The sequence below is a fragment of the Zootoca vivipara genome, chromosome 1 (genome assembly GCF_963506605.1).
Source record: "Zootoca vivipara chromosome 1, rZooViv1.1, whole genome shotgun sequence".
NCBI lineage: Eukaryota > Metazoa > Chordata > Lepidosauria > Squamata > Lacertidae > Zootoca > Zootoca vivipara.
The window spans coordinates 49480650-49493130 of NC_083276.1; the positions used below are offsets into that span (position 1 = coordinate 49480650).

At 43.2% G+C, this 12481-nt stretch overlaps 1 protein-coding gene across 3 annotated transcripts in view; it reads left to right on the forward strand.

Moving 5' to 3' along the window:
* Positions 1-8120, forward strand: part of LRP4 (LDL receptor related protein 4) — a 101847-nt gene extending 93727 nt beyond the window's left edge. For 2 of the 3 annotated variants that reach the window (XM_035115069.2, XM_035115078.2), the window contains exons 37-38: positions 344-482; positions 2863-8120. In XM_035115069.2, coding sequence (XP_034970960.2) covers positions 344-482; positions 2863-3195 — 472 coding nt within the window. In that variant the 3' untranslated portion in view covers positions 3196-8120. Of the gene's footprint in view, positions 1-343; positions 483-1250; positions 1318-2862 lie in introns of all 3 variants that reach the window. The other variant, XM_035115085.2, reaches the window with a different exon arrangement.
* The last annotated feature ends 4361 nt before the right edge of the window (positions 8121-12481 follow it).

Genomic DNA, 12481 nt, shown 5'->3' on the forward strand with positions numbered 1-12481 from the left:
GATGTCTTATTTTTTTTATTTAAAAAACAAGGTTAAACTGCCTATCACTATGGCTTATTTTCGGGGTATGGCATATTTTTGGGGTATGGCTTATTTTTGGAGAAACATGGTACTTATCAGTGGAATTGCCCCTGATTTTCCCACAAGTAAATAGATTTTTGCTGCCTCCCATGAGTGCAGTCATGATTTGCTATCTGAGATGTTTGCAATCTGATATAAAATACTTACTTATGGTTTGAGAAAGGAAAAAAATGCAAGACCATAGTTATTTTTCAGTTAGAGTAGTAGTGCAGAGTAGGGCTTTAGCTGTTGAGGCTCTTTGTTGACAGTTGTGTTCCTGCAGGCACAAGAAGTCCAAGTTCACAGATCCTAGCCTGGGCAACCTTACCTACAGTAACCCTTCTTATCGGACATCTACCCAAGAGGTAAAGATTGAAACAGTTCCCAAGCCAGCCATGTATAACCAGCTATGCTATAAGGAGGTAAGAGATTCCTTTAGAACGAGTCATCTGTGTCAAGGCACTGTGGTTTTAAACATCAAATTGCAATGAGCCTAACTAATTTGTCTTATTCTCATCAGTCCTAGCTACCCTAAAGAACCCTGTCCTTCACCTCTCACATTATTAGAAGGCCACTGACATGACTCATACAGGTTAACCAGCAATACTATTTATTTGATGCTTTTGTCTTGGGGCACCTGTTGCCCAAAGGAAATGAAGAGTTCACTTATTCAGAGTTTTAATTCCTCTATTTAGCCAAAAAGAAAAAAGAAAAATGGGTCGGGAGAGAGGAGGAAATGAGTCAAATTCTTAGTCACAGTTTCTGCGAATGGCCATTTGGAGTGGAAAAGTTAATGGAGAGGAGGTGCCAGAAGTTGCTGTCCTCCCAGCTGTTGGAGTGGCCCTGCATCCCTTCTCTTCCATCCTCTGCTGCAGCCTGATGGCAGGTGACAGTTGATGGAGGGAAGAGTCAGGCTTCTCAGCAGAGCTCGGGGTGATGCTGCTGCACCTCTTCTCTTCCCCTTCTCCGGTTCAGGCCGATGTAAGATGACACACTCCCAGTTCCCACCCCAGTGCCTAGTGGGGTCCCTGTACTTCAGTAGTCATGAATAGCTAGACAGATGCGCCTGTGCACTGCATGGATCACCAGTAGGAGGGAGAGCAGACTAATGGGAAATTGTTGTATTTGGAAGGGCACGTGATGGGCTGTGGTGTCTCAAAGCACTTAGTCTCTCTGTCTTTCCTCCTCAGCATCTTTCTCACCCCCCTGATAGCCTTTCACCATTCCTCTTTTGACCTGCCCACAGCCTCATATCAGGTATCACAGCTCTGCATTTGTGCAGCCTCTGCCTGCCTTATTCCTGTAGTGCTGATGAGTGGCCTAACGCTGTGTCTTACATTACTTGCTTCTTGGCTGGCTTTCTCTCCCTCTCTTTGTGTGTGTGTGCATGTGTGGCACACGCACCCCTGAAATACTTGTGTGTTTGTGTGCTGAGAAAGAAAAGTGTTTTTGCCTTGGTTAAGTAATTTAAACTGCTTAGAACTTTACAAAATCTTTGTACCCCACCATCATACACATGCACGGTATGATCAGTAAAGAGGTTCCCCCCCCCCCCGGAATTGGTGAAGCACAGTTATTGCTAATTTTCCTTGCCTCTTTCCTCTCCTCCATGTCGAATTTGTGTGCACCTTGCTGTTTTTATGAGAGTGTTCTCTGAATCTTTGCTATTTTAACATAATTACTGATTGGACTGGTATGTGCAACGCTTCTTAACTTCAGTGTTTATACCCATCAGACACATTTTTGTGTTGAATTAACCAGCGTTGGCTTCTGTGTCCCATTCAAATACAGACAACATTTTTCAACTGTTTCCACTACATTTCCTGTACTTTTGTGTGCTTAGAACAAAGCTCAGGATACAGGAGGGTGACTTTAAGAAGCATCTAGTGCACCCCCACCAGATGCTGTTGGGCTCAGACTCCTATCATCCCTGGTGTAGTGGGAGACGCCCTTCTAACAGTCAATGCCTGCGTTCTCATAATCTAACCTGCAGTGGCCATTCTGGAGCTGAATCTTAAGACAGTCTCCTGGTTTAATGCTTGGTTTTGCCAGTGCTCCTTTTCACTACTCATGATTTGGGAGATATTACTTGTCCTCCTAGTTTATTCACTACCTGTATCATCTTTTATTTTCATGAGTTGATGGGATGCACAGTTTGTAATGGAATTGCCAGCAACAGCTGGTCTGCTAGGAATTGCAGCGCGTGATGCATCTAGATAGTATTTCATGCACGCAGACATTTGAGTGGCAAACCTGTGAAAGGTAGCTCTCTTTTCTGGTGTTCCATCCCATGACCCTGGGATTTTTGCTCCCTTTCTTAAGATAGGTCAGGGACCTCCACAATGAAAGAAAACGCCTGTGTGGTAGGAAGATAGGTGTCAATAACATTTTTGTCTCCAGTGGGTGGGTTTTGCTAGCTTTTGAGATCTACTTTAGCACCATATTTGGGGGGTCAGAAACTGTTTTTTCTTGCCTCTGTTCGGTTTGGCTAGTGACCTTCCCTCCCCTGCTGCGCCCAATATTACCATAGTGTGTGGTTACACCTGGTTATGTGGAGCACCTGGAGTCATTTTTTCTGTAAGCGCTTCCTGCTTCATGGCTGTGTGGGCTTGGTGGGTGGACAGCCCTGTCTAACAAGCAGAAAGTCGCAGTGGTCATCTCTTTAGCCCCTCCCAGGTGTACAATGTGACTTTATTCACATAGCAGGAACCAGTCTCTTGCGGGTTTTCTGCACTTCAGTGTTCTGCCTCCTGCTTTTTCCTCTTCCACTCGCACATCTCATGTGATTGTCTCTGTCCACAGGCCGGCCCTGATCACAGTTACAGCAAGGAAAAGATCAAGATTGTGGAAGGGATATGCCTCTTGTCCAGCGATGAATCGGAGTGGGACGACTTGAAACAGATACGGAGCTCTCGGGGGTGTATCCTCCGTGACCACGTCTGCATGAAGACTGACACGGTCTCTATCCAAGCCAGCTCCGGCTCGCTGGATGACACCGAAACTGAGCAGCTGCTGCAGGAGGAGCAGTCGGAATGCAGCAGCATCAACGCGGCAGCGACCCCTGAGCGCCGCGGCTCCCTTCCAGACACAGGCTGGAAGCACCAGCGCAAACCCTCAACAGAGAGTGATGTCTAAAGCACACAATGAGATGCTTGTCCCTCCTCTGTCACCTGTCGCACTGATGAGATAGGATCTTGCCCGCAATTCCAGGAGGAACTCAAAAGAGACTTGCCTCTGTGTCACACAGAGCCCAGAGACTTTCTTTCTGAGAGGAGCCTGAGCTTAAACTGCCTTTGTGGCAGGTGGGAGACAACCTAGAGACTCTCTTGGCTCCACTGTTCATTGATGTTTATTTATATGTCCCCTTTTGCTAGAAGCTGTGGTGTTGAATTCAGCAGCAGCTTTCCCAGCAGCTTTCATTCGGTCTAGTGCGCCAGCTAGCCATGGACTCCACGCCACCAGGGAGGGATGAGAGTTTCTGAAGTTCCCTGCTCCTGATACTACTACCTTTCTTCAGAGTCTGCTGGCACTAACTAGATTTTGCACTGCGCTCTTTCTGTCTTAAATGAAAGGGTTTGAAAGGTAGAAGTGCCTGAAGTGAGAAAGGTGATGTAACAGTGGGTCACTTTTGCAGATGCTTGTGTGGGGAGAGCAAACGACACTAAATTACCATGACCATCTTTTTTTTAAGCTGTGGGAAAACACCTGTGAAATCCAACCTAGGGTGTCAGGGGTTCAGAGGGTAAAGCATTTGAGCCTGTTGCTGGCAACAGAGGTCGCTCCTGCCACAGTTCGGTGTGGCAGAATGCCCACTCCCTTCCTAAAACACACTTCTGGTTTTTTCAGATTGAACTTAACACATCTGTTCCCTGGAGGGACGACTCGCTGTTTTTATTGCACTTCCCATTAGCTTTGACTTCCGAGGAAAGCGCCGGGTGCAATGGTATTTTATCATAACCTTCCTTAGTTAGTCAAGTCACAGGCCCATCCTGTGGAAATGTGTGCTACTGAAAACAATGTTAGCCTGTGGAACACAAGTGGGCAATATGTTTTATTTGTTTGTCTGTTTTGGAAATGGAATATAATTGGTCAGTCAGGTGCAAGTTCCAGCTGCAACATGCTGCTGGACAAACCCAGTAGGGGACATTTTCTAAGCCTTTTCTTGCCAGCGTTCTCTTTGGAAGTTCTGGGAGGGTGGGTCTGCTCGCACCTTCTTCTAGGATCTGCTGTGTGGGTTGAGTAGTGTGGTGTCAAAAAGTGGGTGTGTGCAATTTGAGAGATGATGAACGTGTGTGGCTAGGCAAAGGCAGGCAAGGGAGTAAGGCAGGGCACCAGAACTGTTTGACTGTATAAAGTTCCTTTCCTCCTCAATGCAACTAGGCTAAGATTTCCATGCTATGAAGGGAGAACCAAGGCTAAAAAACGGCCTTTTCAAAATGTTTTGCAGGTGGTGGTTTGTGCAACCAAAGACTTCCTCCACCAGTTCCAGACATGATTTGGCAAGATAGTACTTACATTGCAGGGAAGTTTTATTCAGAGCTGATAACCACATTATTTATTCTCTGGGAATATGCACCACTATCCTCTCATCTTGCTCCTGCAAGTGCCTCTCTTGTGATTCACGCATGATGCACAGACTGTGCTTGTGTGAGTGTGACACTCGGACGAGCAGCACAGGTTCCCTGTGGCTAAACAGTTACGTGATCTGATTGCTTCCTCTCGTCTAGTCCAAGCAGGGAGGAAGGGAGCAAGCATTTAAAAAACCAGTGATGCAACTCTAGCAACCTGCCCCCTTGCGGCTTTCTGTCTATAATAGGTCTATATTCCCGCCAACAAGGCAACCCTCCCCCTTATGTGTCCTATTGAGTTAAATATTTTATTGCACACCTAAAACCATGATACATGAATATGACAATTGTGCATTTTTAATCACATTCATCGAAGGAGTCCATGCACAAGAAAGCTAGGGTGGGTGATGCATTTGTACAGTGGCAATTGTGTTGGTTGCTGCGTAGTATGTGAAGCAGTTATAAGTAGTGCATCTTTGTCACAGACAACTTTTCCTTCTAGGTGGTCCACAGCAGACATGTCATGCTTCTGCCTATTTCCTTTACCATCTCCATCCCTGCTCACCTCTGCTATTTCCATCATGTTTCTTTACATTTGCTGGCAATCCTCTGTTGCCTTCGCCCACACATATTGGGCATGTTTGCACACACTCAGTATTGTAAAAACAAAACAGTGGAATTTTGGGTTGCAGCAGGAACCGTGCAAGCCAGTCTTGGTGCAAGATCGGCATTCCTGACAATTAACCCCAACCTTTCCCAACTTGTAGCCGGGAAAACCTCTTGCTTTCTCATCTTGAGGAAGGTATAAATTAAAATTATTTTGGGAGCAGAGTTTTGTATTTCAAGAAAACATGCATAAAGCTCTACTTTTGCAGAATCACACAGCAAAATCAACCTGTGCTTAAAAGTTTCAGTACTTGTGAGCAAGTCTTTCTAGGACATGTTTATATTCTTCCATCAAAGACTCTCTTGTTCTGACTGTCCAACCTCAGAACTGTTTTCCTGTTTTACCTGCTATTAATTACTCTCTTTCCATTTATTTGCATGCTTGCTTTACAGCATTTATTGTGCTTTGCTCTCCTAGCTGTCCTTGTGAACTAAGAGTTGCATTCATTGCTGTCTCTGTATCAGCAGAAAAGTCTTTTCTCTGTGCAATAAGACTTCACTTTCCTCTCTTCGCCCTTGCATCCACTCAAAATCTGCTCCAGAGTTTGGGGGGGGGATGTGGGGACTGTGGGAGATGAGAGAAGAATGTGAAGTTCTGTTGTGCGAGCAAAAGTCCATTTGTGCAGCATTGGATTCCACCCTAAGTCTCTCATACTTTCAAAGAGATCCATGTATTGAACCACACCAGCTCTTGTGCCTGCATTCATAAGTCCCTAAGTGACTTCCACCCCCACCGTGGTGTTTTACCATATTCTCTGCATTCTCTTCTTTCAGCCATTATTTTCCATTGGCATCTGATTCTGACCCATCCGAAAAGATAGAACTTGAGGATCGGAAATGTAAAAACGGCAGCTTAAAGTCCAAATTAAACCAATTAGCTGTATTTATGTTATTAAAACCGCTCATCTACAGGAGTCATCCACACTAGGCTCACTTTATTTTGGGGAAGTCTGGTGAGGGGAGACCAAAAAAAAACCCTGTAAAAGAATGTGGAGAGCACTTGCAGGAAGGCAAACAGTTACGCACCCTGCCTAGCCCGCTGATGTTCTCTTGAAAATGCAGTAGCATGACAAGGGACTTTGGCTTGAGGAGATCTCTCATTTACATCAATTATATCAATTTCATGGGCCATGAAATGGTAATATGAACAAGGGCAAAGTCAAGCATAGCCCTTTTGAAAAAGAGAGCACTGGAGAGACATTGTGCTAGTTGTATCTTGGTGCCTTTTCGGTTATAGAGGCAATGTAGGAGGCTGGACTAGATCACTTTGGGATCCCTTGCTGTTGTGCATCCCTATGAAATGTTGGTTAGAACTGGGGCTTGGAGCAATGTTGTTACTAGGCTTTCCCCCTACCTCCTGGGGAATATGTTAGATTTTAATTTAAGTATATTTATTTGGGTTGGCTCCACTGAAGCTTCCTCAGGCTGAAGATGAGGAAGACAAGTCTCGGCAAGATCTGTGAGGATAGGGTAGCCCTGCTGCTGAAACAATGGACAAAATTAAGGCCATGTGCATTTGAAAAAAGAGTTTATAGGAAAGATGAAGCCAGCCATCTGGCACTGATGAAGGCCACGAGGCCAGGGCGAAGTGTTGAATATAGGCAGTTGCAATTAGAAGAAACAATATTAAAAACGGGGGCTGGGAAATAATTGAAAAAATACTTGTCCTCTTACAAGTTCAGTAAATCAACAGAGAGTGTGCCACTGCCACTAATGTCTCCACTTGTCTTTCTGCAACTTTTTTTTTATTGCACATTCCAGTCTACAGACTACACAATGACCTCCTTTTTCAAACCCCTTCCCTTGACCTATCTGACCCCTAGCAGCCCTCATAATGGGCGCAGAAGATTGGAAGAATGGTACCTACAGCTTTACTCCTACTTGTGAAGTAAGCAGTGATGAGATGTGCAAGCAGCCTTTGGCCAATGCTGCTGGTTATATGGGACTCTTCACCGCAAATGCTGATGAAGCAAAGTCTCATTGCTCTTGGACTTTGCAGAATGTGGAAAGCCAGAAGTGGGGACAATCTCGTGAGCACTGATTAACTATGTAAAAAGAACATCCTGCCTGTGTCTGTCTTGTGCTGTTGGCAGCAATTTCCCTACCTTTCTGTGTAATGGTTTTAAATGTTACTCACTGGAGAGATTGGATTCCCCCCCCCCCGTTATTTAACTACTATGTTCAGTATTTTAGGTTTGATGATAATTTAATATAAATTTAGCTTTTCTTAATCGCTCTGCTGGACTTGTGAGTTGTGAATCATGAATGCTACCCAAACAGACCACATGAAGGCTCATCTCGTGCGACTGAGTTGGGACCAGAGCAAGCAGATCCCATCACACCTCACCTTTGAAGAAACAACTGGTTTAGGATTTGAGTGAAAGCAGGGGAATGGGAATTAACTGTTACAAATATTACATATGGCAGGTTATGGCACTGCCAAGGACTAACGCCAGAAATGTCTGAAGCTCAAATTAGTAGGGCTGCTGCTTGCTTCCCTCTGGTATTAGCTTGGCATTTCATAGAGCCTATTACGACCCCATGAAGCTTAGAGGGTTTTTGCATTTCTCATGCTGGCAATTTAAATGTTTACAAATGAATTGCTTAGAATGTACACACTACTGCTTCTTGTCCCTTACATTTCTGTGCTTCCCTTTTAGTTCAGTGTGTGTCCCTATTTCTCAATATACTGATTGATCCCAGAATCATGAGTCAAAAACCAAATTGAAAGTTTACAGTGCTTTACTACATTTCTAGATGAGCAGATTTACAATAATTCAAAACATGAAATGATTCTTACAAATAAAATGAGAACTTACAGAATAATGACTAATTACCTTATTAGCTTCCTTAATAAATCTAAACACTAGTCTAATTTAAAAATAATTACTAACCAAAGTTTGTAGCTACTTAGACAATTAATTTCTATTAACCTGTCCAAGTTTGTTCCTACGGTAGTTACACACTTCACAGCTGGTATTGATGTAGAGAAGCCATTTTTAGTCCAGAAGCAATTATTTGACCATTTTGAGGTCCATTCTGTTAATGGACAAAACTAATACTTGCAGCTTCAAACTTTAAACATCGAGTACCTAACTGCCCCAGACTAATTTTGTGGATTTGATGACACCTGCAGCTGCATCCATAACTTGACATCCTTTGCCAAATAACAGATCCAGATGGCTTTTCCCCATCTGCTGGTGGGTCAGCTTTGACCTTGGCAATGATGTTTTTGGCATGGATTTTCTGTCCTGCCTTGCACCCAGTTTCTCAAGTGTAGATGTAAAATAATGTACCCCTTGTGGTGAAAGGGGGGGTGAGGAAAGCCCCCCTTCCTTGCCCCCCCTTTCCCAGTCCTCCTAATTCAAGGTAGAATGGAGAGAAGCAGGGCAACGAGGTAGAAAAGCTGCCACCAGCCTAGGCTGCACAGTCCTGGGCCACTATGGCGCAGGCAGAAACTCAACTGGTGGGGTCGAGCAGGCAGACACTGGGTTTTAGCTTTGCAGCTGGAGAACAAGAAGCAAGAAGACAAAGTTGTCTTTCCAGGATTTAGTCAAAGAGAGAATAACTACTAAAAATGGTTACACAGTTCTTAAGAAAAGTTACAAGCGCTTAAAATAATAACGTCGTTTATTATTGCTGACTAATACGTATATGCTTACTTAGAGATACTTGAAAACAAACAGAATCTCGGACCTCCTTCCCCTCAGGCAAGGACCCTCCGGGCACATGGCTTGACTTTTCATTCCAGAACAAAGACATTCAGCAAAACTACATTTCAAATCCCCCACCTTAACCTAAATAAGACAACCCACGAGGGATCTGAACAAATGAGCCAATCCAATTAGGGTTTCATATGCAGATCAAGCAATGATGAGGTGATAAGCATTCATCATGTATTGTCAAAAGAACAAGGCAGTGGATGGTTATATCATTCACTGGTTTGGGGTATGCAGATACTCCCTTTTGCATTCCAAAAACAACCTTTGCCCCAGCAGGGTCTTTATTCACCCTAGGCTGGTAGACTCCTGACCCCAAATACGCCTCCCATGTAACAGATCTGGTGTTAGATAAGAGTTGGTTCCTGCCTTTAAAGGTGAAGGGACCCCTGACCATTAGGTCCAGTCGTGACCGACTCTGGGGTTGTGGCGCTCATCTCGCGTTATTGGCCGAGGGAGGTGGCGTACAGCTTCCAGGTCATGTGGCCAGCATGACAAAGCCGCTTCTGGCGAACCAGAGCAGCACACGGAAATGCCATTTACCTTCCCACTGTAGCGGTACCTATTTATCTACTTGCGCTTTGATGTGCTTTCAAACTGCTAGGTTGGCAGGAGCTGGGACCGAGCAAAGGGAGCTCACCCCATCACGGGGATTCGAACCACTGACCTGATCAGCAAGCCCTAGGCTCTGTGGTTTAACCCACAGCGCCACCTTCACAGTTAGGGAGCAATTGAACTGTCATAGAGACATCCATCTTAAAGGGGCCTGATACATTCCTAGGATGCTGGAGTTTGGACTCATCCCAGAATGCTCCACGATGAACCAAAGTTTAATATTCTAATACACAGATTTATCTGCCTCACTACACCCCCAAAGTTCAGTACAGTATATCATTAAATCAGCCATGTATCTTCTGTGCAGTGACACCCAAAGAGGCTTTGTGTTCAAATGGGAGCAGTTTCATCTTCTGAAGGCCAGCCTAAAAATCTTACTTCCAGCACTTGACATCTCAGCCTACATTCATCCTTAGATCTATATATTTCCTCAAAGCAAGGATAATAGATAATGGCAGCATATATATTTCAAAAATAGCAAAAATATGTGCCCCAAGCAGCATAAAATATGGTGATGCATCATGTAAGACCCTTGGGATAAATAGCAAAAATGATTTAACAGACACATCACATACACTGGCACAATATATATATTGTTTATATGCAGCAGATCCCTTCATTGGCCCTATAAGAAGTATATAATCAGTATTCACAAAAGGCAAGTTGCAGTGTAAAAATTCACAGTATCCTTCATAAAAATGTCCTATTTTGCATGGTCAGATGCGGAAGACATTTTTATTAACATTATTTTATTAACATTTCCACCTACACACAAGAACCTCAAGACTTAAGCTTTTGTGTAGCTGCAAAAAGAACACTTGGTATTGTTGGACTTTATTGGACTTTTCATTATTGTAGTTAATAAGTTTACTTACTGAGTATCAGATGAGAGAAATGGATATCTCATACCTGAGTATTCTTAATTTACTCTATAACACACAGCCATCTTAAAACATTATAATCACTAAAAAAAGATTTGGTTTACTCTTATTAGCCTGCATATAAATCTTGAAATACCAGCTCTGTACCCTTTGCAAGACTCTATATTAAAATAGAAACAATAGTGGACTTCTCCCATGCTGCTTAGGGATCTGCATATCATTATCCAATGAGTTACAGATACTAGAAATAACTTCCTTTCTCCTAGCAAAGAAAGGAAAAGAATGCAAATATCCTCATACTTGCTTGGTTGGTCCCATTCCCTAGTAGAGTGGATAAGAATATTTCTTATACATACATATTGAAATAACTTTGGTTACTTCCATGTCCATGAATATGGATTACAGTGGTACCTCTAGTTACAAACTTAATTTGTTCCAGAGGTCCGTTCTTAACCTGAAACTGTTCTTAGCTAGAGATGTGCTTTCGCTAATGGGGCCTTTTGTTGCCGTTGCGCCACCAGCACAATTTCCATTCTCATCCTGGGACAAAGTTCTCAACTCGAGGTAACTCTTCCAGGTTAGCGGAGTTTGTAACCTGAAGCATTTGTAACTCGAGGTACCATTGTATATGAGCAAAGATTCTGAATTATGCTGCTAGGTCATATAAACATTCTATTTAATTACAAACCAATATGTTTCAGTTGTTCTAAAAACCAGTAGAATCCATGTTTGTTTAGGAAATACATTAATTTCAAAATATGAAGCTTGATTAAATCGCTCCACCCTTAACCAGTGGGAATGTGCTATTCCAAACAAAGTGGAACTATCAACATATAATTCTATGTAAGAACACTGGCGATTCACTTATGGTAGACCTTTTACAGCGCTGGTCAGTGAATGTGAAATGAGAAAACAGCAAAATGCTTCTTTCCAAACAGCAGGATTCAGCTGTGGGACTGGCAATGGTCCATTCCAGTTTGTCTAAAAAGGCTCATTGTTCTTGTATCTTGCTATATCATACACATTCTGGCTGGAAAAAGCAGCTCTATTCATCCAGCCCTAGAAATTCTGCCATAGTTGACAAGGCTGTGCCTGCCACCTATCAAGACAGTAAGGGCAATTGCCAAACCACTTTACTCGGAGTAAACAGATTTGAATATTGGTACCAAGGAATCATGAAGACGGTTCATCTTCATATATCACCTTACCATAAGGTGGAGTTGAAAGTTAATCTAGTCAAATGGTGTTGAGTCTGTAAAGCATTTTCTAGAATTGGAAACACAACAATTCACATCCATACCAGGCCTGCCTTGCACTCAAAAATGTTCAGTACAGGTGAGACACCCATAACTACCTGATACAATTTCATTACAAGGCCAGAAGTAGGAGTAAAGATTGCCTGATGAGGTACGTGTTAATTTAGAAGTTTATAAGTGGTCCATGTTTCACAAGCATATAGTAAGGTTGGTAGTATAATAGCTTTGTAAACAAGCATTTTGGTTTCCCTACGAATGTCCCAGTCCTCCAACACTGCACTTCAATCAGGAGAAAGCCGCACTAGCAGAGCTCAGGCGATGCTGGATTTCGCCATCAATGTCGGCCCTTGTGGACCTAGGTAGGAGAAGTGATCAACATTTCCCAACATTACACCATTCCCCACTGTGGAAGGATGTGTGGATCCAGAATTGGCCTCCACGGTCACTTACGGACTCCTTGTTAAAACTGTGTTTATGAAAGACAATCTTACTCGGCTGCGAGTGATCGGCAAAGAAGAAGAATTTAGAAGACCTATTGTGTTCCAATGGAATAACTGCATTGGACTGCAGTCTTAATGTGACACAATTGTAACATCTACGCAACATACACAAATGGCATATTCAATTAAGAAAACTACAATGGGGAACAGATCATGTATCACACTCTGAATTGCTTCATTAGCTTTGGTATATACCAGTCTGATATGGATTAAAAA